We start from the raw sequence: 24,651 nt of genomic DNA on the forward strand, positions 1-24,651 counted from the left end.
TAAAAAAAATGTTGATGAGAAAGCCCTATTGTCAGGCAATTTCGATAAGAAATATAAACTCACACATCTAATCAGGCATCAAGTCAAAGACCAACATTTGTCAAAATCAAGTTAAAATAGGTTACAAATTGTGTATAGATGCACATGTGAAACTCTCTTTCATAGAAAAAAGTAGATATAAGATACATAAAAACAAAAGATGGGATTTAAAAGTCTGCATTAAGTAAAACTGAATATTCTCATATGTAATTGTTAAGAATGTAAACCATTCATCTGTCTTTAAAGCCTTGAGGAGGAGTAGAAGTAGCAGTAATAGTAGTCATAATAGTAGTAGTAGTAGTAGTAGTAGTAAAAGTAGTAGTAGTAGTAGTAGTTGTTGTTGTTGTAATAGAAAAGACAGAAGGAAGGAAGAAGAAAGAAAGAAAAAAAGGAAGGATAAAGAATAGAAGTTGGGCGTGGTGGTACACACCACTATTTTCACTGCTCAGAGGATTACCACAAGTTCAAGGCCTGCCTAGGCAAAGCAAGTACCAGGCAAGAAAGGACTACATAGAAATACTCTGATTCCCAAAATAAAAGTAAAATCCAAAAGTAATAGAAGAGCTTAAAAGTGTTTATATCATTTAGACTAAGTATGTCTATTTTTGATCACTGAGTAAAAACTTTAAATATCAATTATATATCAGCTAAAAAGTAGTAAAAGTCTGTTTTCTTGAATATCGTTGATTATAATAAGACCATATATTCCATGACTTAAGTAGGAAATGAGTATAAAGTTATATATATAAATCACCATTTATATATTTGTAAAGTACTATATAAAAAGTTAAAAAGAAAGATAGAAATATGCTTATGGGGTTTTGTTCAGTTTCCTTTAGCTTTAAATTTACAAAGGATTTTATTGAAATTTTATTAAAATTATCAAGGTAAAATATAGACTCAGTTGGAACTTAAGATGAAAATATCTATTATTTAAGTCCATTAGCTTAGAAAAAGATCTCTGTGTCCATTATGTATTTATTTAATGACTTGAACAACAAGAGCTATTGAGGCACTTTGACAAGGCCTAGCTGTGCTAGAAAAGAGAACATGCAATGGTGGCTGAAGCAGACATAGAAATTGAAGCCCGGTTAATCACCTTGGCTACTAGATTTTAATCTGATGTTCAGGCTTGGTAGCCTGAAATGAATAGATACAGCATGGTTTAGATGACAAGATAGCACCTTTTATTTATCCTTCAAAAATGTATCCAGCCTGTCTGTTTGGCAATCAATTGACATTTATTCAGTATTTGTTAAATGCTTGCTATTGTTCTAGGGTATGAAATTAATAAATTTCAGAAAGCTAGTAGTACATTTGGAAGATTACCATTGAAGTGTGGTTTAAACAAATGAATATATAACATGGGTGGTGGTGGTACACACCTTTAATCCCAGCACTCAGGAGACAGAGTCAGGTAGATCTCTGTGAGTTCAATGACAGCCTAGTTTATAGATTGAGTTTCAGGGCAGCCATATGTTGAAAAATAAATAAAAACATAGAGAAAATTCTAGAGAAAATCAAGAAATTCATTACTTCTCTTGTAGTTATATCTGAGAAAGTGTATATGTGTATGTGTATGTATATGTATATGTGTTATGTATATGTATATGTATTATGTATATGAGAAAGTAATATTAAAATGGACTTTATAGAATGAGTAGAAATTGACCAAATAGAAAAGGCAAATGGGACTTAGAGACAGTAAAAAGGAATATATACAAAAGACCAATGATCTGAAATAGGAAGCATAGCATTTTCAATACTAATAAGCAATGATCATAGTTTAGGATGAAAGGAATAAACAAAGTATGAGTGGAAAACTGGATTAGCCTATAAATGGTCCAGCACACACTGGTAGTCACATGGCTCCTGTAATTAATAGTGATTTTTCTGGATATTAGGATCCTAATTGTTATATTCAGGTAGGACTCTCACTTTGAATTATAAAAATTATTTAGTATTATAACCTATTCCATAAGCATAATATAAATATCATCACATTGCTTCAAACTGCTTTGAAGGTAGCAACATATACAGAATAAACAAGTTATATTTAGGAATATGTAACACACACAAATTTATATGCATATGACAGCAGTTAATGTAAAAATAAGCCACAAATTTGAAAGATAGTGTGATGGTTTGTATATGCTTGGCCCAGGGAGTGGCACTATTTAGAAGTGTGGCCTTGTTGGAGTAGGTATGTCACTGTTGGTGTGGGCTTTAAGACCCTACTTCTAGGTGCCTAGAAGTCAGTATTCTGCTAACAGCCTTCAGATAAAGAGGTAGAGTTCTCAGCTCCTCCTTTACTCTGTCTTCCTGGATGCTGATGACAATGGACAGAGCCTCTGAACCTGTAAGCCAGCCCCAATTAAACATTGCTCTTATAAGAGTTGCCTTGGTCGTGGTATCTGTTCACAGCACCCTAACTAAGACAGTCAGCAAAGAGGAAGGTTTAGAGGGAGGAAAGGGAAAAGAAAAATTATATAATTATAACCTAAAAACTAAAAGAAATAATAAATCAGGAAAAACTCTGTTTCAGGGCTGAAGAGATGTTTCACCTGATTGTTTCTCTTGCAGAGGACCTGGGTTCAATTTTCAGCACCCACATGTTAGCTCACAACCACCCTTAACTCCCACAGGCAAGTAGGCAAGCACATGGTACACATACATTCATACATATAAAGTAAAGTAAATACATCTCGACAAACATTTTTTTTAATCTGTTGCCTTGACCCAGTACACCAATGAAGTGCCTGGTTGCTTTATATTTATACAACTGAGACAGAGACAAAGTAACTATTCCAAGAACAAAGATCTTTCAAGATCATTCTTTGCTCCTGCTTGTAAAGAATAGGTACAATTTTCTTCACTAGATTAATTAATCTTAATCTTTGTCCATTTCCCTTTTTTAAAAAAAAATCAATGATAATGTTCTCATCCATTATATAACAAATTGTCTGACTTGCTTAATGTGAAAATAGAACCCCAGCCCATGCATTTAGCCACATTATGCTCCTTCAGTCCATATGCTCCCAGACCATCTCTGTAACTTAGACACAAAAACATTGGTAATGCCTATGCCAAAAGTATCTTTTTAAGAGTAGGCTTTCTCTTTCAACCTGCTGCCAAAAGGGATTAGACAATTGCCTCATTTTTCAGCTAGTTTGAGTTTACCTCTGTAAGAGCCACATATGCATGCTCTTCAAAATCAGGTCACAGAAGGCAGAACTTAGTCAAAGTTCCAAAGGGTGGGAGACAGAAGGATGTGGGTGTGAGGACCTATAGTTTCTCTAGAAGTCAGGATTTGAGAAAGGTATCTACAAGAAGATTTAATTTCAGTTTTTGTTGAAAGTCAAGTTTATTTTGCTTTGCCATTTTCCTAGTTTGACTATGGGTCAGCCAATTGACCTTTTCCATTTACTAGTTAGTACTGTCTCAGCTTCTTTGCCTATAAATTCAAGAATAAAACCCACTATTAAACAGATTTCTTTTCATCTTTTGTTGTAGGTGCTATCCCCCCATCACCACTGCTTTCTGGATGAAATAAAAATAAATTGCAGGTAGATCACATTGGTAACCCAAAATGAAGTTTTGACAATTGTTCTTACAGAGAAAAGTTACAAATATGTCAGCTGTTTGTCAAACAGGGTGGAGGTAATCATCAAAAACTCAGTGAATGGCCCATTCTGTGGTGAAAACTCAGAACATCACAATGCCTACATGGTTACAGCTAGACGTGGTCTCCATCCTTCTTCAGTTCATGTGCTTGCTTTGAACTTTGCATCCCACTGAGCAGCACCCAGAACTGGGACATAGCATTACTGTGCTTGAGCTTTATGATCCCCATTGCTTCTGTAGAATGAATCCCTGCTTTGATCTTTGCTGCTGCTATTGATTTATTCCTATAATAGTTGTGGATACTGTCATTTTATATACTTAAAATACATGGATTTTACAACTGGCTTGGAGATACCAAGGTGGATCAGTGAGTAAAGGTAAACACTTTGCCTTCACTCCCGATGACCTCAGCTCAAGCAACATGGTGGAAAGATAAAACCAAATTTCCATAAATTGTCATCTTCTGCTCTCTCTCTCTCTCTCTCTCTCTCTCTCTCTCTCTCTCTCTCTCTCTCTCTCTTCTGCGTGTGTGTATGTGTGTGTATGCACAGGCACATATACACAATTAATACATAAAAATGAAAAATAGATTGGATTTAAGATATTTCATTTAAATAAAGTATACATTGAAATTTAAGATGAAATTAAAGTTAAAATAATGCATTAATCTCATTTGATGCTCAGATATATTTACCTTTGACCTCATCCATAAAATGTATTCTGACTGTTCATACCTGAAAAGTGGGGAAGTTCTTTATGTTTGTCATGAAATATATTCTTGCAGAGGTATACTTGCATCTCACTGTAAAACAGGCTGTGTTTTCTACAGATTAACTGAAATCTGAATTTTCCATGACTGAGAGTCTATACATTTGAGGTGTCCTAAGGCTGTGTAGAAGAAAGATAAGCAAGAAGATTTGTCTTGGATCTACCATTCTGGACACTTGTCACCAGATGCGAAGCCATCTAGAGTTAGGCACAGAAGAACTAAGAAACAGTCCCTGAAAGAATACTATGTTCCAGAGAATATGACTGATATGTGTGCTATGTAACATTACCTATGACTGGATTGGATGTGGTAGGCCTGTGCCACATCCGGCAAGAGGAAGATCCCACTTCCTGATACTCGCTAGAGATCTGGCAGGAGCAGATTATCTGGTAAGAATCACTCTGCACCCCCAGAGACCCAGAGCCACTCTGGGACTCATTACCCAGCAACCCCCAGAACACCACTTCCCTTCCTTCCCCAATACCCCTCCCTCCTATGCTGGCACTACCCCATTCTGATGGATGTGGTAGACCTGTGCCAAATCTAGCATGGGGAAGATCCCACTTCCTGATACTCACTAGAGATATGGCAGGATCAGATTATCTGGTAAGAATCACTCTGCACCCCCAGAGGCCCAAAGCCACTCTGGGACTCATTACCCAGCAACCCTCCAAAACATGGCTCCCCTTCCTTCCCTGATACCCCTCCCTCCTCTGCCACTACTGTCCTATACTGTCAGATGTGGTAGACTTGTGCCACATCTGGCACAAGGAAGATCCCACTACCTGATACTCAATAGAGAACAGGCAGAAGCAGGTTATCCAGGAGGAGCCTATTTCCTGATACTCTCTAGAGAATGGGCAGGAGCAGGTCATTGGAGAACTGACACCAGTAAGGCATTTCAACTGATAAAAGCTGGTCATTCAAGGACCAGCATCAGCAGAGCATGAGAACAGGCAGCAGAAGAACTTTTGTGAAATAGCAGCCAGCAGGGCATTTGACCCTTGCCAAGTCTGCCACAGGAGAGACTCCATCACCTAATAGTTCGAGGAGAACCAGCTGTTTGCAGGGCATTGGAGAGAAAGGGAATCCCAGGAGTGCAGAAACACAGGCCTGCAGGACAGAGAAGATAGAGACAGCAAGACCAATTAACACTGGAGATAATGAGATGGCCAAAGGCAAATGCAAGACCATTACCAACAGAAACCAAGGCAACATGGCACCATCAGAACCCAGTTCTCCCACAGCAGCAAATCCTGCATACTCCCTCACATCAGAAAAGCAAGAGCTAGATTTAAAATCACGTCTCATATTGCTGATGAAGGACTTCAAGAAGGACATAAATAACTCCCTTAAAGAAATACAGGAGAACACGGGCCAACAGGTAGAAACACAAAAATCCCTTAAAGAAAGACAAGGGATTATGGATCAAACAGTAGAAGCCCTTAAAGAGGCAATACAAACATCCCATAGGGAATTATGGGACAACATGTGTTAACATGCAGAAGCCCTTAAGGAAGAATCACAAAAATCCCTGAAAGAAACACAGGAGAACATGGGTCAACAGGTAGAAGCCCTTAAAGAGGAATCACAAAAATTCCTTAAAGAATTTCAGGAAAAACAAACAAAGAAACAAGTGAAGGAACTGAACAAAACTATCCAGGATCTGAAATTGAAAATAGAATCAACGAAGAAATCACAAAGTAAGACATCTCTGAAGATAGGAAACCTTGGAAATAATTCAAGAGTCATAAATGCAAGCATCAACAACAGAATATATAAGAGATAGAAGAAAGAATCTCAGATGCTGAAGATTCCACAGTCAACAGTCAAAGAAATGCAAAAAGGTTGTAACCCAAAACATCCAGGAAATCCAGGAAACAATGAGAAGACCAAGCCGAAGGATTATAGGTTTAGTAGAAAGCGAGTATTTACATTTTAAAGGCCCAGTAAATATCTTCAACAAAATTATAGATGAAAACTTCCCTAACCTAAAGAAAGAGATGCCCATGAATATATAAGAAGCCTACAAACTCTAAACAGATTGGATCAGCGCAGAAATAACTCCCGTCACATAATAATCAAAACACCAAATGCACTAAACAAAGAAAGAATATTAAAAGCAGTGAGAGAAAAAGTCAACTAACATATAAAGGCAGACCTATCAGAATTACACCAATCTTCTCACCAGAGACTATGAAAACCAGAAGAGCCTGAGCAGATGTCATACAGACCCTAAGAGAGCATAAATTTCAGCCCAGACTACTATACCCAGCAAAACTTTCAATTACCATAGATGGAGAAAACAAGACATTCCATGACGAAAGTAAATTTACACAATATCTTTCCATAAACCCAGCTCTGCAAAGGATAATAGGTGAAAAATGCCTGTTGGCATTTTGTTGGCAGCAAACCACACCATAGAAAAATCAACAAGGTAATTTTTGAACAAATCCAATAGAGATAGATACGCAACCAGAATTTCACCTTTAACTAAGAAAATAACAGTAAGCAACAATCACTTTTCCTTAATAGCTCTTAATATCAATGATCTCAATTCCCCTATAAAAAAAGACATAGACTAACAGACTGGACACGTAAACAGGACCCAACATTTTGCTGCGTACAAGAAACCCACCTCAGTGACAAAGACAGTCACTATTTCAGAGTCAAAGGTTGGAAAACAATTTTCCAAGCAAATGATCCGAAGAAACAAGCTGGAGTGGCCATTCTTATATTGGATAAAATTGACTTTCAAACAAAAGTTGTCAAAAAAGATAAAGAGGGACACTTTATACTGGTCAAAGGAAAAGTCTACCAAGATGAACTCTCAATTCTGAACATCTGTGCTCCAAACACAAGGGCACCTACATTTATAAAAGAAACTTTACTAAAGCTCAAATCACACATTGCACCCCACACAATAATAGTGGGAGACTTCAACACCCCACTTTCAAAAATGAACAAATCATGGAATCAGAACCTAAACAGAGATACAGTAAAATTAACTGCAGTTATAAACTAAATGGATCTATCAGATATTTATAGAACATTCCACTCTAAAGCAAAAGAATATACCTTCTCAGCACCTCATGGTACCTTCTCCAAAATTGACCATATAATTGGTCACAAAACGGGCCTCAACAGATACAGAAATATTGAAATTATTCCATGTATCTTATCAGATCTCCATGGCCTAAGGCTGGTCTTAAGCTCAAACAAAAGCAAGGGAAAACACACATACACATGGACCTTGAACAATGCTCTTCTCAACGAGAGCTTGGCCAAGGAAGAAAGAAAGAAAGAAATTAAAGACTTTTTAGAATTTAATGAAAATGAAGACACATCATACCAAAATTTATGGGACACAATGAAAGCAGTGCTAAGAGGAAAACTCATAGCTCTGTGTGCCTCCAAAAAGAGAATGGAAAGAGCTTACATTAACAGCTTGACAATGCACTTGAAAGCTCTAGAATAAAAGGAAGCAAATATCCCCAAAAGGAGTAGAGAGCAGGAAATAATAAAAACTTAAGGCTGAAATCAACTAAACAGAAACAAAAAGAACTATACAAAGAATCAACAAAAGAAGGAGCTGGTTCTTTGAAAAAATCAACAAGATAGATAAACCCTTAGTCAGAATAACCAGAGGGCACAGAGACAGTATCCAAATTAAGAAAATCAGAAATGAAAAGGGAGACATAATAACAGAAACTGTGGAAATTCAAAAAATTATCAGATCCTACTACAAGAGTTTATACTCAACTAGGTTTGAAAACCTGGATGAAATGGACAACTTTCTAGATACTTACCAGGTACCAATGCTAAAACAGGATCAGATAAACCATCTAATTATTCCAATAAGTCCTGAGGAAATAGAAGCAGTCATTAATAGTCTCCCATCAAAAAATAAAATAAAATAAAATAAAATAAAAAATTTAAAAAAAAAGCCCAGGACCAGATGGGTTTAGTGGGGAATTCTATCAGATCTTCAAAGAAGACTTACTACCAATACTCTTCAAACTTTTCCACGAAATAGAAACTCAAGGAACATTACCCAACTCGTCCAATGAAGCCACAATAATGCTTATACCTAAACCAAACAAAGACCAAACAAGGAAGGAGAACTTCAGACCAAACTCCCTCATCAACATTGATGTAAAAATACTGAACAAAATCCTGGCCAACCAAATCCAAGAATGCATCAAAACTATAATTCACATAGGCTTCATCCTAGGGATGCTGGGATAGTTCAATGTACAGAAATTTGTCAATGTAATCCACTACATAAACAAACTAAAGGAAAAGAACCACATGGTCATTTAATTAGATGCTGAAAAGGCTTTTGACAAAATCCAGCATCCCATGATAAAAGTCTTAGAGAGATCTGGAGTCCAAGCCCATATGTAAACAGAGTGAAAGCAATATACTGCAAACCAGTAGCCAACATCAAGTTAAATGGAGAGAAACTTGAAGCAATCCCACTAAAATTGGGGACCAGACAAGGCTGCCCACTCTCTCCCTATCTATTCAATATAGTACTTAAAGTCCTAGCCTGAGCAATCAGGCAGCAAAAGGAGGTCAAAGGTACACAAATTGGAAAGGAAGAAGTCAAAATATGACTATTTGCAGATGATATGATAGTATACTTTAGCAACCCCAAGAATTCCACCAGAGAACTTCTAAAGCTGATAAACAGCTTCAGCAAAGTGGCTAGATATAAAATTAACTCAAGCAAAGCAGTAGCCTTCCTCTACTCAAAGGATAAACAAGATGGGAAAGAAATTAGGGAAATGACACCCTTCACAATAGTCCCAAATAATGTCATACCTAGGTGTGACTCTAATGAAGCAAGTGAAAGATGTATATGACAAGAACTTTAAGCCTCTGAAGAAAGAAATCAAAGAATGTCTCAGAAGGTGTAGAGATCTCCCATGTTCATAGATTGGCAGGATCAATACAGCAAAAATGGCCATCTTGCCAAAAGCAATCTACAGATTCAATGCAATCCCCATCAATATCCCAAATCAATTCTTTATAGATCTAGAAAGAGCAATTCTCAAATTCCTCTGGAATAACAAAAAACCCAGGAGAGCAAAAACTATTCTCCATAACAAAAGATATGGGGGAAGCGCCATCCCTGACCTCAAGCTCTACCACAGAGCAATTGTGATAAAAACTGTTTGGTGTTGGTATGTAGACAGGCAGGAAGATCAATGGAATAGAATTGAAGACCCACACACCTATCATCACTTGATATTTGACAAAGGAGCTAAAAACATCGAGTGGAAAAAAGACAGCATTTTTAACAAATGGTGCTGGATCAACTAGAGATCTGCATGCATAAAAATTCAAATCAACCCCTTCTTATCTCCTTATACAAAGCTCAAGTCCAAGTGGATCAAGGATCTACACATAAAACCAGTCATACTGAAGCTTATTGAGGAGAAAGAAGGGACGAATCTTGAACACATGGGCACAGGGGGAAAGTTCCTGAACAGAACACCAATAGCTTATGCTCTAAGAACAAGAATTGACAAATGGGACCTCATAAAACTGCAAAGCTTCTGTAAGGCAAAGGACACTGTCAATAGGACAAACCGGCAACCAACAAATTGGAAAAAGATCTTTACTAACCCTATATCTCATAGAGGGCTAATATCCAATGCTTAAAAAGAGCTCAAGAAGTTAGTCTCCAGAGAGTCAAATAATCCTATTAAAAAATGGGGTAGAGAGTAAAACAGGGAATTCTCAACTGAGGAAACTTGAATGGCCCTAAAGCACCTAAAGAAATGTTCAGCATCCTTAGTTATTAGAGAAATGCAAATCAAAACAGCACTTATAGTCCACCTTACATCAGTCAGAATGCTTAAGATGAAAAACTCAGAGGACAGCAGATGCTGGAGAGGATGTGGGGAAAGAGGAACACTTCTCCACTGTTGGTGGGATTACAGGCTGGTAAAAACACTCTGGAAATCAGTTTGGTGATTCCTCAGAAAATTAGACACAATACTACCTGCTGGCCCAGCTATACCACTCCTGGGCATATACCCAGAAGATGCTCCTACATGTAATAAGGACACACGCTCCACTATGTTCATTGCTGCCTTATTTTTAATAGCCAGAAGCTGGAAAGAACCCAGATGTCCCTTAACAGAAGAATGGATACAGAAACTGTGGTATAAATACACAATGAAGTACTATTCAGCTATTAAAAACAATGAATTTTTGAAATTATTAGGCAAATGGATGAAACTAGAAAGTGTCATCCTGTGTGAGGCAACCCAGTCACAAAAGATCACACATGGTATGCACTTACTAATAAGCGGAAAGTTAGCCCAAAAGCTCAAAATAAACAAGTTACAATTCACACAGCACAGGAAGCTCAAGGATAAGGAGAACTTAAGTGAGGGTGCTTTGGTTCCTCTAAGAAAGGGAACAAAATACTCGCAGGAGCAATAAGGGAGACAATGTGTGGAGCAGAGGCTGAAGTAAAAGCCACCCAGGGACTGCCCTACCTGGGGATTCATCCTGTAAACAGTAAACAAACCCTGACACTACTAAGGACAACAAGAAGTATATACCAAAAGGAGCATACAATGGTTGTCTCCAGAGGGGTTGGGGGTCTTTGGGGAGGGAGGAAATTGAGAAAGGTTTTACCATGGCAATGTAAATGAAGATGATATTCAATAAAAAACTCATTACCTATGACTGAAACATATTTATGTTTTATCTCATTAATTTTCCTAATAATCCCATGAAGTTGTCATCATTGTTTTTTACTGTGTAGAAGAAATCAGGATTCAGAGATGGTAGAGCAGAAATGAAACACAGTTCCTTCAGACCCCAGGGTTAACACATTGTTCCTTGTGGAATTAGGGGGCTTAGGAATCAAAATGGCACATTAGCCAAAGGTCCAAGTCAATGGATGAAATACCATCCATTTTTCTCAGTTTAGCAACAATCAGACTGTAGAAGTGAAAAGAGACTTCTAAGACACTTAGGTATCAGCTAAACTCCTGGATTCCATTTCTCCCATGGGCCCTTCACTCTGTGAAGCAGGTATGAATGCGAGCCGGTCTTCTCATGGACTCAAAGGGGCTCTGCATGGTTTATTTTAGGTACAACTATGTTTATGTCTTTTGGAGGTCTCTATATCACTTACTTCAAACAGGTTACTTCCATACTACATTAATATGACTCCACTGGCCCTCTGACCAATTTGAAATATGAGGGAGACTTCTCTTTGTGATAGTGACTTTCAAATGGTGCATTCAATCTTCAGGGATCTTCAGAGAATTTACTTTGAAAATGAGTTTTCTGTGTCCTATACTGTTTATTCTTTTAAAGAAGTCCATCATTTTAATAATTCAGGATACCATGTTGATATTAGATGTAGAGAAGTTTAAAGAAGTGTAGGAAGGAAGGAAGGAAGGAAGGAAGGAAGGAAGGAAGGAAGGAAGGAAGGAAGGAAGGAAGGAAGGAAGGAAGGAAGGAAGGAAGAAAGAATGAACAAAAAGGAAAAAAGAAAGAAAAGGAAAATGAAAAGAGGAAAGAGGAAAAGATGTGCTTGAAGATTATGTAAGTCAAATAAGCTTTTTATGTGTGTGTGCAACAAAGAGTCATAAGTACCAGTGTTGCATACTAAAAAATATTCTAGTTTTCCACACTTGTTAATGCACTTGGATTACTCTCACTTCTTCCCACCTTCTCTTATCTCCCTATGACTCCTGTTACCTTCCACACAATTTCCCTACAAATCTCCTCCCTCTTTTATGTATTCTTGTTGTTTTGTGACCAACTGAATTAAATCCAGACCAACTGTGTAACCACAACTTTGGAGTTATCCACTGGAGCACAATGGATTCATTGGTGGATAGACAACTGAATGACTGCTTCACTCCCAGACTCAGTCAGTAGCCAAAAACTTAGTAATGAGCAATGTAGAAGACACTGTGGTCCCCTTGCTATCCAACACTAACTGAATATATGGCTGATCTTGTATAGGCCTAGTGCAAGTCACTGCAGCTGTTGTAATTTTATGATTCCAAGGGCTATGTCCTGTCTGAAAGATGGCAATTCACAGCTTTCCTCCCTATCTTCTGTATTTTACATTCTTTCTTCCTCTCTAATAATGTTGCATGAGCCTTTCAGAAACTGAACTATATTAAAGGCTTGCAGCATATAGGAAGGCTGAGAACTACTATGCTAAGTATATTCAAGTACCTCATCTGTCAAGCATCCTGCAACAGCATCTTCACACACTGGAGGGCATTGGTGGTTGTTCCGTGTGATCACACTAGGAACTATGGGTTGTTACTATTGCTGTCCAGTAATGTAAGAGAAGATCATACTACTGATCTCTAGCAGAAGTAAAGATGGAACCTCAGAATCCAAACATAGTTTTCTACTAAATTGCTATGTATTTTGTTTATATAATTAAAATGTAGAAATTAATAAGTTGAGTCTGGGACTATCTAGACACATTATTTTGCAAATCCATGAAGTGGTTGCCATGCTGTTAGTGAAGTAATGTGGAGAATGACAGGCTCATTCAATTACATTTCATTGACCTTGTGGGAATGCTTTCTGTTTTTCAGTACACGGCCATGACTAACCACAGACATTGCATCAGCCTCTTAGCTATTAAGTTCCTGGGGAAAGCATGAGAACCATGCCCTTGGATTCATGCTAAGGTGACTTCAGAATCCCTGCTCACTGTATCCTGAAATACTGCTAAGTGATTTGGTTCCAATTGACAGCTCTAGGAGGCTTTAAGATCTTAGGCTCCTCCTGAAATTTTCTTCTAGATTGGTATAATAAATACTTCACACAACTTGACCCCACACGAGACCCGGCAGATGACATTGACCATAATCATTTTCACTTTTACCCTGCCCTAGAGATTACTATATAGAAACTGTACGCTTGTGTCATCATCTCTACCCTGAATCAGGTATGAATGATAACACCAGCAAGAGATGAGTGCTGATGAGATCTCCACCATTTTAAAAACATTCAAAACAAATTGACAGATGCCTTTTATTATTTTCTCAGGGCTGCGTCCAAAGAGGACTCTGCGCCTGGTACTCTGGACTGCAGAAGAACAAGGAGGAATTGGTGCTTCCCAGTATTATGAGCTACATAAGGTAAAATTAGCCAGCATATGTTGAACACTAACATTTGTAATATCAGCATAAACCAACATCATACTTACTGCCCTAGAAAACTCTCAGTTGAATCTTGCCATTTTCTTAAGAGTCCTAATAGTTCTGCTGTGCTCATGCATGACAAGTGATAGGTAACTATAGCCTCCCCACTGAGCCAAGCCCTCTGCCTTTGTGACACAAATCCTCCTGGAAGTCCTGAGATTTGAGGCCTTGACACCCGGAGCCAACCAGCAGCATAACCTTCATGGTGGTGGGAGTGAATCAACCACAGATCTCTGAACTGGGAACAGAGAGGATTTCCTGGTCGGATATTAAATTCAGGCATAAAGAAGGCTACTGTGGAAGATTTTCTAATCTACAAACATCCTTTAACACTGCAGATGGGGGTTACTATGGAGAACAACATTTAAAGGGTAAAATGTATGAGGATGGGAAACTTTGAGAACAAGTTGAATATTATTAGCTCAAAGAGAAGCTATTTGAGTGTCCCCAGGTGAACAGAGGAAGGAAGTGTGTATATGCCTGCTGTGGAGAAGGATGAGGAGAAAGAGGAGGAGGACCAAACTCCTATTCCCAACACCCACATACTAATTTACAATCTCCTTGAACTCCAGTTCTAAGGATCTGATGCCCTCCCCGACCTCTATGTGTACCAGACAAGCACAAGGTTCACAGACAAACATGCAGACAAAACACCATTACACATAAAATACTGTGAAAATGCATACAAGAATGAATGTATAAACAATTCATAAATCCCAGCAGTGTGGATAAAACAGGCTATCTACAATGTTGGCCACTGGTGACAGTTCACATATAACATCACAGTAGAGGGCCTTTGTCATAGAACAGTAACAAGAACTGGAACAACCCTTCCACATCAGTGTTTACTTGACAAAAGCTTAGTCATTGCTCTTAGACTTACAACAATAACTTTTACATTAGTTACACCAGTGGGCTCTCTATAGAAGATGCCCAATCTTATGATAAAATTACAGTTCCACAGTATTTCCATTTGATAATCTCTGTACTGTTTTACAGGGAAAGAAAATTTGTATATTTTTTGTGGATTATATTCAACAGCAAGTATTTTGCATGGAGGTAGTGTATTATAAAGCTGCAGCCACAGTCTTCTCCTTCTTGTTGGGTAGAGTTTAACAGCACAGCTGGCTCAGAATACCTGGGAAGAGCTGTGAAGAGAAATATTTTGTAAAAAATTATTGTTTTTGACTTTTTGTTCCTCTGAACGTAATTTTATTTTCCACTTATAGAATCTTTTCCTCAATGAATAGCCTAAAGAAATATTTTAATGAACATGTTTAGTTAATCCTTATGAGAGTGAAAGAAATTCACTATCATTTTCTTAGTAAATATGCCTTAATAATGTGCTTTTATTAATATATACATATAAAAATTAAATGATAGGACAAAATTCATTGCCCAGACTGATTTTCAATATTATATTCTGATTAATAGTCACATTTATAATTATGCTATCTTGTAAAATATTAGCTTAATTATTATAATACCTGCTGACATTTACTAAACTCCTGAAAAATCATTAACTTATTGTGAAATAGATAAAACAACTTGTGCTTAGTCTATGAATTTTAAAATTCACATGGAATTTTATTGCAGTATCTAAAATGTTCTATCCAGGGAAGAAAATGTTCCAGAAAAAAAGAATATACTTGGATTTTTGGCAATAGCTCATAGGTAAAATAATAGAAAACAGACACTTTTTTGCTATGAGTTGAGCTCTCCCCCATTAATCACTAATTAAGAAAATGCTCTAAAGACTTGTCTACAGTCTGATTTTATGGAGGCATTTTGTCAGTGTCAAGGCATTTTGTCCTACCTCAGGTGACTGTAGCTTATGTCAAGTTAACATAAAACTAGCCAGCCCCTCTGGTAATCATCACATGGGCCAATCATGTGACTGGAGAGTGTGCCCATCATGCTGTAACGTTCCTTTATACTCCTTCAAATCGCCTGTCAACTCCACCAAAGACAAATACTGTACTGACTTTATTTTTATTGCCACAGTTTGGTTATGCCTGGCCTTGATCTTCATGTAAATATAAGCATACAGTGTGTAATCTCTAATCCAGATTCTTTCACTAAGCAGTATAGATATAGAATCTGTCAAGTTGCTTTATTAATAGGAATTGGCACCTTTCTGAGTAGTTCTTTGTTGTGTGAATAAACCCAATTTCTATTTTTTTCCTCCAGAAGAAGAAAACATGGTATTTCTGTTGATGGACATTTGTGCTCTTTCTAGTGTTAGCTATCACAAATAAAGGTGATATGTACATTTCTGTAGAGTTGTTTAGATGGACATATAATAACTTTACATTTTAGGAGACGAATAGCTAGATCATATGATGAACTATGTTCAGTTTCATTAAAAACTGCTAGGAAATGGGAGCTTAACTATTTATATCCTCACCCATGACACATAAGCGTCCCAGCTGCTCCTATTTTTCCCAGTATATACTACGGTGCCCTTCACATGCTGGGTGGTTCCTGTAGGTATCATATTTTATAGATATTTGAAGGTGTAATTCTGAAGGACTAGAAAAATGTCTTGCTTCTACTCTAATGTCTCTTTCTCCTCTCCTCAATCATTACAATCAGACTGATTGTCTTGATTCTACTGTTCTATAATTTAGAGAACTTAGGGCTTTTTTTTTTTTTTACTCACATGAGTTTGGGCTGTGTACTAGTTCCTTGTCTGTAGATGTGCAAAATACCATGACCAAATCTGACTTTTAGAACACAGAGTTTATTCTGTTTCACAGTCGCAGAGGGAGGGTCCAGAGGCAACAAAGCAGGCAGCAGTAGCAAGAGGCTGGCTGATAACATTTAATGTGCACTGGGAGGCAGAGAGAAAGCAGGAAGCAGGAAAAGCCTTTAATACTTAGATCCTACCCCTAGAAACATAACTTTTCCAGCAAAGCTGAACCTCCTGAAGGATTTATAACCCACTCACAGCATCAACACCTGGAAAGAACCAAGTGTTCAAATGCGTGAGCCTATAGAAGACATTTCTCTTTAAACTGATTTATGATATCTGAGGTGATATTGTTTTCATGTGGACGAATGCTTTGGCATAGCAGGTTATGGAAAGGTAGCCTTTTGTTGCGGTAAATATTTAAAAAGAACCTGCCATCTCTCCTGCCCCGCCAGGCCACACCACCATGTCCTGGCAAGGTCCTGCTCAGTGTGTTCTTGCTACTGAGCTATTTTCTCAGAGCTTGCTCCCACAGCATCCCAGATGTGTTTTCTCTCCGCCATAAACCCCTGTAATCAGTGGACACACATTCCAGTAACCTAGCAAATCAAAAGTCTTAAAACTTAATTAACCAATCACATTTATGTATAATGTTTTAATTTACAGGATGTTAATACAGTAATTTTAGAGCCAATTGATGATAAAAGCTTTATCCCAATAATTCTAACCTTATATAAACAGAGCTATTTGTGGCTAGTAAATGCCACGCAGGTCCACATCCGAAGCCATTTCGGTTCTTGTCCCTTCTCCTGTGACCTTTCTCACGCCTCGCTTTTCTTGTCCAATCACAGGCCTTCTGCTGCCCTAATGTGATTGGATAGGGAAAATCCTGCAACAGCCGTTGAAGCCTCAACTGACATCTTACTAAGGGGACTACAGGAGAGCAAGGCTGTGAGAACCCAATGGGATACTAGAAAGGAGAGTGACCCCTTACTGCTCAGCTAGACAGCATGAGAAAGCCTGATAAAAGGCCCTTTGCATCATTGCTTCTTGAAGTGATTATTTAAAATGTGAACTACTCTACAAGTTGAATCCAGCTCATATTTACTAGAAGAAAATGTCACCATACAAAGAACATACTATTGAGAATAAAAGTTGACTTGTAGAAGTGGAATTTAACTTTGCATTTTGAAAATAGGATCCTTTTCTCAATTTTTCAAATTAATTAATCAAATGATGTTGGCCCAGATGCAATTGGTCCAATCAGATTTTTGTGGGAACAGAGTTTTTCTCCTCCCTTCTCTTAGGAGGTCAGCATATCATTTCTCATGTTCTAAAATATACAAAGGATTAGGGGAACTAAGTTAATTTCAACTGTATTTGATGTCATTTTGAAATTTCTTACATTTTGACCAAAAAAAAAATGTGTTCTAGCATAATTATAATTAGCAAGGTAATCTGGCCTTTAAGAAGGCTTCATTCCATGAAGTAGTACAATAAAATAGAATGATGTGTTTTAGTCTGGCATGAAAAATATTTAACATCCTGATTTATTGCACAGACTTCTAGCAATTGAATCATGGGGTAATAAACACTGGTGTGTTCTGGTAGTCATTAATGAGGGCAATATTTTAAATAGGTTTTATCCAATGAGGGATGGGATTGATAATCGTTCTAAATACATCAGTTTATTTTAACTCTACCTTAAGAACAGAAAAAGGTTAAAATGAATATATGCAATTATATTTAATATTTCCTACGTTTTTAGTGCTGAGAAACAAAATTTCCTCCTTACATAAATTTACAAAAAAAAATTTTACCTTTTTTTAGTAATAAAGTGTTTGCTAACTTCCTGACCCACATTAACTTTTACAGCTCATTTTAAAAGGGGTATGTTACAAATCCAAGGAGACTTGCTCACATTATCCAGGAAAGTATGTTTCATAGTAATTTTTAATTTGTAACCCTATTGCCCCCAAACATTTTTAATGTGGTCAGAGTGTCACTACCAGAGTATGACACCATTGTGCCCTTCTTCTATGTGACCAATGTCACCACACAGCTTTGCAAGTTCACAATCTCCCAAGCTCACAGCCTGTCTCATCAGAAGGCTTGGTTCTGGTCAGTGCTACTTGGCTTTAAAGGATCTTGTGTTTTTCGTTCAATGTTTTAATATTTGCATTAACCAACCAAGCATATTACAAAAGTAGCTTAAATTTTATCTGTTTGTTTTTTATCTGGACTTGTAGTTTTTATTTGCACATAACTGATACAGCATACTGTATATGTTCATATGATGAACATAGTGATCCTGTAAGAATTTTGTACCTAATTTTCTTCTTTTACAAAGAAAAGAAAATAGTAGTTTTAAATGCAACCACAGGCTGTGGCAGCTGCAATGGACTTGTGCCCTATTCTTGGATTATAAAACCTTCCCTACAACTTGGGTAATATTTATATTACTTATCTATTTTGGTTTCAAAGCATGTGGAGTTTGGCTTAACTATAGTTTCAAACATGTAAAAAATAATATCCTGATTTCTCTGCTTCACTTACTAAACCAAATAAAACAACTGCCTTTTTGTGACTGGCATAGCATCTTATTTTCTATAGCTTTAAAGCCACGAGGAAGGGCATTAGTTTGTATCCAGTCTACTTAACTGGCTGGCTAGAGGTTGAATACAAGGCACAAATAATTTCTGCCTCAGTGCCTCCTTTTGCTTACCCAGGTCATTATTTGATCTGGAAGGGACAGCAGCATTATCTAGTGCATGAATTTCCCAAGAAAATCAAGTTGACATTCCAGGAAGCACAAATCTGAAATTAGTGTCATGCCTTGGGCTCAAAAGTGACCCATATGAGTCAGCACATTTGGGACTAAATTACTCCATTACGTGGACTCGAGCCTCACTGAGTTACAGAGGCAACAACCTACTTTGGAATCACCAGCACAATTTTAATTATCTTCTACTTAATCTTAATCTTAAGTTATCTTCTACTGCCTGTCATCTAAACCACAGCCTCTGAAATTATGGGTCATTACCCCATATGGAATTGCATAAGTTAAAGTGGAGGTCATGAAAAATGTGGCAATAACAAAAGGTTTCTGAGTGGGAAATAGCTGGAGACTAATCAAATTCAAACAAATAATGAGTCCATAGCTTCTGTCTGGAACTGTCATCAGCAGTACAACTTACCTGGCATGTTGGTTCTGAATACACAACATGCACACTTTGTACTTCAAATGACATCACAAAGGCATCTGAAGACACCTCAGCTCACACTGGAGACACTGTGATGTTAGGAATAGCAGTTCAGTTTTCTGCTCCTATAGGAACATGATGGTGAAAAGCTAAGACAATGTTGTCCTACCTCATTCCTCAACAAGTATGCATCAAATTAGTCTTTGGATTAGGTTGTGTTATAATGTTTGATTTTTAAATTTTGCAGTTTGAGTTTCATAAAACCCCATCAAATGAGGTATTATCAGCTATGCCTGTGTCTATGGAGACTAGAGGTTAACATTAAATATCCTTACACTTTTGAGGAAGGATCTCAATGACCCTGGAGCTCACTGACTTGGTTGTAAGGGTTCACTTGTTCTTCCTGACAGCACATTCAGCTCTGGGTTTGCACACATGTTCTGCCATGCCTGGCATGTGCACTGGTACTGAGAATCCAGCTCAGGTCCTCATGTACCCTATATACTGGACCATCCCCCTTCCCCTTTCCCAAAAACAAACAATAAATGTCCTCCTCCTCCTGTTCCTATTTCCCCCCTTTTCCTCCAGCTTAGTTTTTGTTGTTTGTTCTGTTTTTATTTTTGAAACAGGGTTGCTTGTGAGGTCCAGTCTAGAACTTATGCTGCTCAGAGTGTCTGAGTGCTGGCACGATAGGCCTGTACCACTGTGGAGCACCCAATGTTTATTAAAGCAGGAACAGGATGCTCTATTCAGATAGCTAAATTTAATAACAATATGGTAAAATATAATTTTAAAAGTATCTTTTTTCAAAAGTTTACACATAAAGAAGGGGCTTATAAAGAAACAAACACTACAGTGTGTCTAGGCCCTTAATTCCTTACCATATCCCAGATTAAGTCAGGATATTATTTGGCTATATATTTTTCTCTTTTTCAACCTGAATTAATATCACTGGAAAGCAGGAGAAAGTCTCTTCCTAAGAGACCAGAAAAATGGTAGGCCTTCCATCAATCAGTAGCCCTCCTGGAAATTGCTGTCTATATCTAGCAGGGGTGATTTTACCTCTATTCTATGGCTCATACAACTTCAGAGTGTGCTCTGTCCAAAATGGAATGAGTCTCTGGATAGATCAGAACCCTGCAGGCCTGCCTAAAAGTCAGGGCTAGGTTGAGGAGGCCAGTACCCTAAGGAACAGTGTCCAAATCTATCAGCATTGTTAAAACCAGGTTACTATGAGAGCAGCAGCTCAGCCAAGGAAACAGCAATAGAACCATGGAGCCCAGCACTGACCACAAGCTGTGGACTTGCCATAGACCTCTATCTTTCTCTCTGAAACTCTCTTAAGGGTCACTCAAATAGGATTGAGCACCCAAGTCCTGGTGGTACATCTTCCCAACTCTATCATTGTCTCCTGGTAGTGATGAGTGGAGACAGGTTTTCTAACCTCCTTAGCAATAAGGCCTCATCTGTAATTCCTGCTGACTCACCTATATGTGTATAACACATAAACACACATTCACACATACTCATACACACTAACACATGCATACGCACATACACACATACACATATGCACACAAATATACACATATATTCATTCACACATACCCCCACAGATTTACACACATACAAATACACAGATATACATATATACACACTCACATACACACATTCACACACAAATACACCCTAAGCACAAGATTAGAACTTTATTCCCATTTTCTTTTGTTTTATTGTTAGATATTTTCTTTATTTACATTTCAAATATTATCCCCTTTCCTGGTTTCCTCTCGCGAAATCCCCATCCCATGCCCCTTCCCCCTACTCACAAACCCATCCACTTCCGCATCCCTGTCCTGGCATTCCCCTACACTAGGGCATCAGGCCTTCTCAGGACCTTTCATCCCATTGATGTCCAACAAGGCCATCCTCTGCTACATGTGCAGCTGCAGCCATGGGTCCATCCATGTGTACTCTTTGGTTGGTGGTTTAGTCCTTGGGAGTTCTGGGGGAACTGTTTGGTATGTATTATTGTTCCTACTATGGGGCTACAAACCTATTCAGCTGATTGGGTCCTTGTTCTAGCTCCTATATTGGGGACTCTATGCTCAGTCTATTGGTTGGCTGTGAACCATGGGTATTTTGATCCACATTCTAAGAAGGATCAAAGTATACATACTTTGGTCTTCCTTCTTGAGTTTATGTGGTCTGTGAGTTGTATCTTGGCTATTCTAAGCTTTGGGGCTAATATCCACTAATTAGCAAGTGCATACCATGTGTTCTTTTGTGATTAGGTTACCTCACTCAGGATGATGTTTTCTAGTTCCATCCATTTGACTAAGAGATTCATGAATTTACTGTTTTTAATACCTGTGTAAATATACCCAATTATCTGTATCCATTCCTCTGTTGAGGAACGCCTGGATTCTTTCCACCTTCTGCACCTTCTGGCTATTATAAATAAGGCTGTATGAACATAGTGGAGCATGTGTCCTTATTACATGTTGGAGCATCTTCAGTGTATATGCCAAAGAATAGTGTAGCTGAGTCCTCAGGTAGTAATACTATGTCCAATTTTCTGAGGAACTGCCAAACTGATTTCCAGAGTTTGCAATACCACCAGCAATGGAGGAGTGCTCCTCTTTCTCTACATCCTCTCCAGTATCTGCTGTCAACTGAATTTTTCATCTTAGCCATTCTGACTGGAGTGAGGTAGAATCTCAGGGTTGTTTTGATTTGCATTTCCCTGATGATTAAGGATGTTGAACATTTCTTTAGGGGCTTCTCAGCCATCCAGTATTCCTCTGTTGAGAATTCTTTGTTTAGCTCTGTTCCATATTTTTAATAAGGTTATTTGGCTCTCCGGTGTCTAACTTCATGAGTTCTTTGTATATATTGAATATTATCCCTCTATCAGATATAGGCTTGGTAAAGATCTTTCCCCAATTTGTTGGTTGCCATTTTGTCCTATTGATAGTGTTGTTTGCCTTACAGAAGGTTTGTAATTTTATGAGGTTCCATTTGTCAATATTTTTTTTATCTTAGAGCATAAGCCATTGGGGTTCTGTTCAGGAAATTTTGCCCTATGCCCATGTGCTTGAGGCTCTTTCCACTTTCTTTTCTATTATTTTCTGGTTTTATGTGGAGGTCCATGAACCACTTGGATTTGAGCTTTATATAAGGAGATGAAAATGGATAGATTTGCATTCTTCTGCTTGCTAAACACCAGTTGAACCAACACCATGTGTTGAAAAGGCTTTTTTTCTACTGGATGGTTTTAGTTCCTTTGTCAAAGATCAAGTGACCGTAGGTGTGTGGGTTCATTTCCGGGTCTGCAATTCTATTCCATTGATCTACCTGCCTGTCACTCTACCAATACCATGCAGTTTTTATCACTATTGCTTGAGGTCTGCAATACGGATTCCCCCAGAACTTCTTTTATTGTTGAGAATAGTTTTAGCTATCTTGGGTGTCTTGTTATTCCAGATGAATTTGAGAATTGCTCTTTCTAGCTCTATGAAGAATTGAGTTGGAATTTTGATTGGAATTGCATTGAATTTGTATATTGCTTTTGGCCATTTTTGGTGTTGGCTACTGGTTTGCTGTATATTGTTTAAGTATGGGCCTTGAATTCCTGATCTTTCCAAGACTTGATGGTCGTGAATGATCACTTTGATGTGTTCTTCAATTCTGTTGGCAAGAATTTTATTTAGTATTTTTGCATCGATATTCATAGGGGAAATTGTTCTGAAGCTCTCTTTGTTTAATCTTTGTGTGGTTTTGGTATCAGCACAATTGTGAACAAGGTGGGTAGTGTTCCTTCTGTTTCTGTTTTGGGGAATAGCATGAAGAATGTTGTTATTTTGTCTTCTCAGAAGGTCTGACAGGACTCTGCAATAAAAGCATCTGGTCCTGTTTTGTTGTTGTTGTTGTTGTTTTTGTTTGGGGTTTTTTTGTTTTTTTGGGGGGGTGGTCGGGAGATTTTAATGACTGCTTCTATTTCTTTAGGGGGTATAGAACTGTTTAGATGGTTTATCTGATCATGTTTTAACTTTGATAGCTGGTATCTCTCTATAAAATTATTGATTTCATCCAGATTTTTAAGTTGTGTTGAGTATAGGCTTTTGTTGTAGGATCTAATGATTTTTTTTTGAATTTCTTCAGTTTCTGTTTTTATATCTCCCTTTTCATTTCTGATTTTGTTCTGTTTCTGTGCTTTCTGGTTAGTATGGCTAAGAGTTTATCTATCTTGTTGATTTTCTCAAAGAACCAGCTCCTGGTTTTGATGATTATTTGATGATTCTTTTTCTTGGGTATATTTGCTTCTTTTTGTTCTAGAACATTCAGGGGTGCTGTTAAACTGTTAGTGTATACTCTCTAAAGATTTTTTTGGAGGCACTCAGCTCTATGAGTTTTCTTCTTAGCACTGCTTTCATTGTGTTCCGTAGGTTTGGTTATGTTGTACCTTCATTTTCATTAAATTCTAAAAAGTCTTTAATTTCTTTATTTCTTCCTTGATCAAGTTATCATTGAGTAGAGTGTTGTTCAGCTTCCATGTGTATGTGGGCATTCTGTTGTTTTTGTTGCTTTTGAAGAACAGCCTTAATCTGTAGTGTTCTGATAGGAGGCATGGGATTATTTCAATCTTCTTATATCTGTTGAGGTATGTTTTGTAACCAATTATATGGTCAATTTTGGGGAAGGTACCATGAGGACCTGAGAAGAAGGCATATTCTTTTGATTTAAGATGAAATGTTCTATAGATTATCTGGTAAATCCACTTGGTCCATAACTTTTGTAAGTTCTACTGTGTTTCTGTTTATGTTGTGTTTCCCTGCTCTTCCACTGATGGGAGTGGGTGTTGAAGTTCCCCATAATTATTGTGTGAGGTGCAATGTACACTTTGAATTTTAGTACAGTTTCTTTTGTGGATGTGAATTCCCTTGCATTTGGAGCATAGGTGTTCAGAATTGAGAGATTTTCTAGGTAGATGTTGCCTTTGATGTGTATAACGTGTCCTTCCTTATCTTTTTTGATGACTTTTGGTTGAAAGTCGATTTTATCTGATAATAGAATGCCTACTACAGCTTGTTTCCTGGGACTATTTGCTTGGAA

General features: G+C 37.7%; 1 protein-coding gene across 1 annotated transcript in view; it reads left to right on the plus strand.

The window, feature by feature from the left end:
- The window catches only part of Cpq (carboxypeptidase Q), a 566,898-nt gene that overhangs the window by 404,068 nt on the left and 138,179 nt on the right, over nucleotides 1-24,651 (plus strand). The window contains exon 6 of the mRNA XM_052161283.1: nucleotides 13,487-13,578. Within this exon, the coding sequence (XP_052017243.1) occupies nucleotides 13,487-13,578 (92 nt within the window). The remainder of the gene's footprint in view (nucleotides 1-13,486; nucleotides 13,579-24,651) is intronic.

This window comes from Apodemus sylvaticus, chromosome 17 (assembly GCF_947179515.1).
Source record: "Apodemus sylvaticus chromosome 17, mApoSyl1.1, whole genome shotgun sequence".
NCBI lineage: Eukaryota > Metazoa > Chordata > Mammalia > Rodentia > Muridae > Apodemus > Apodemus sylvaticus.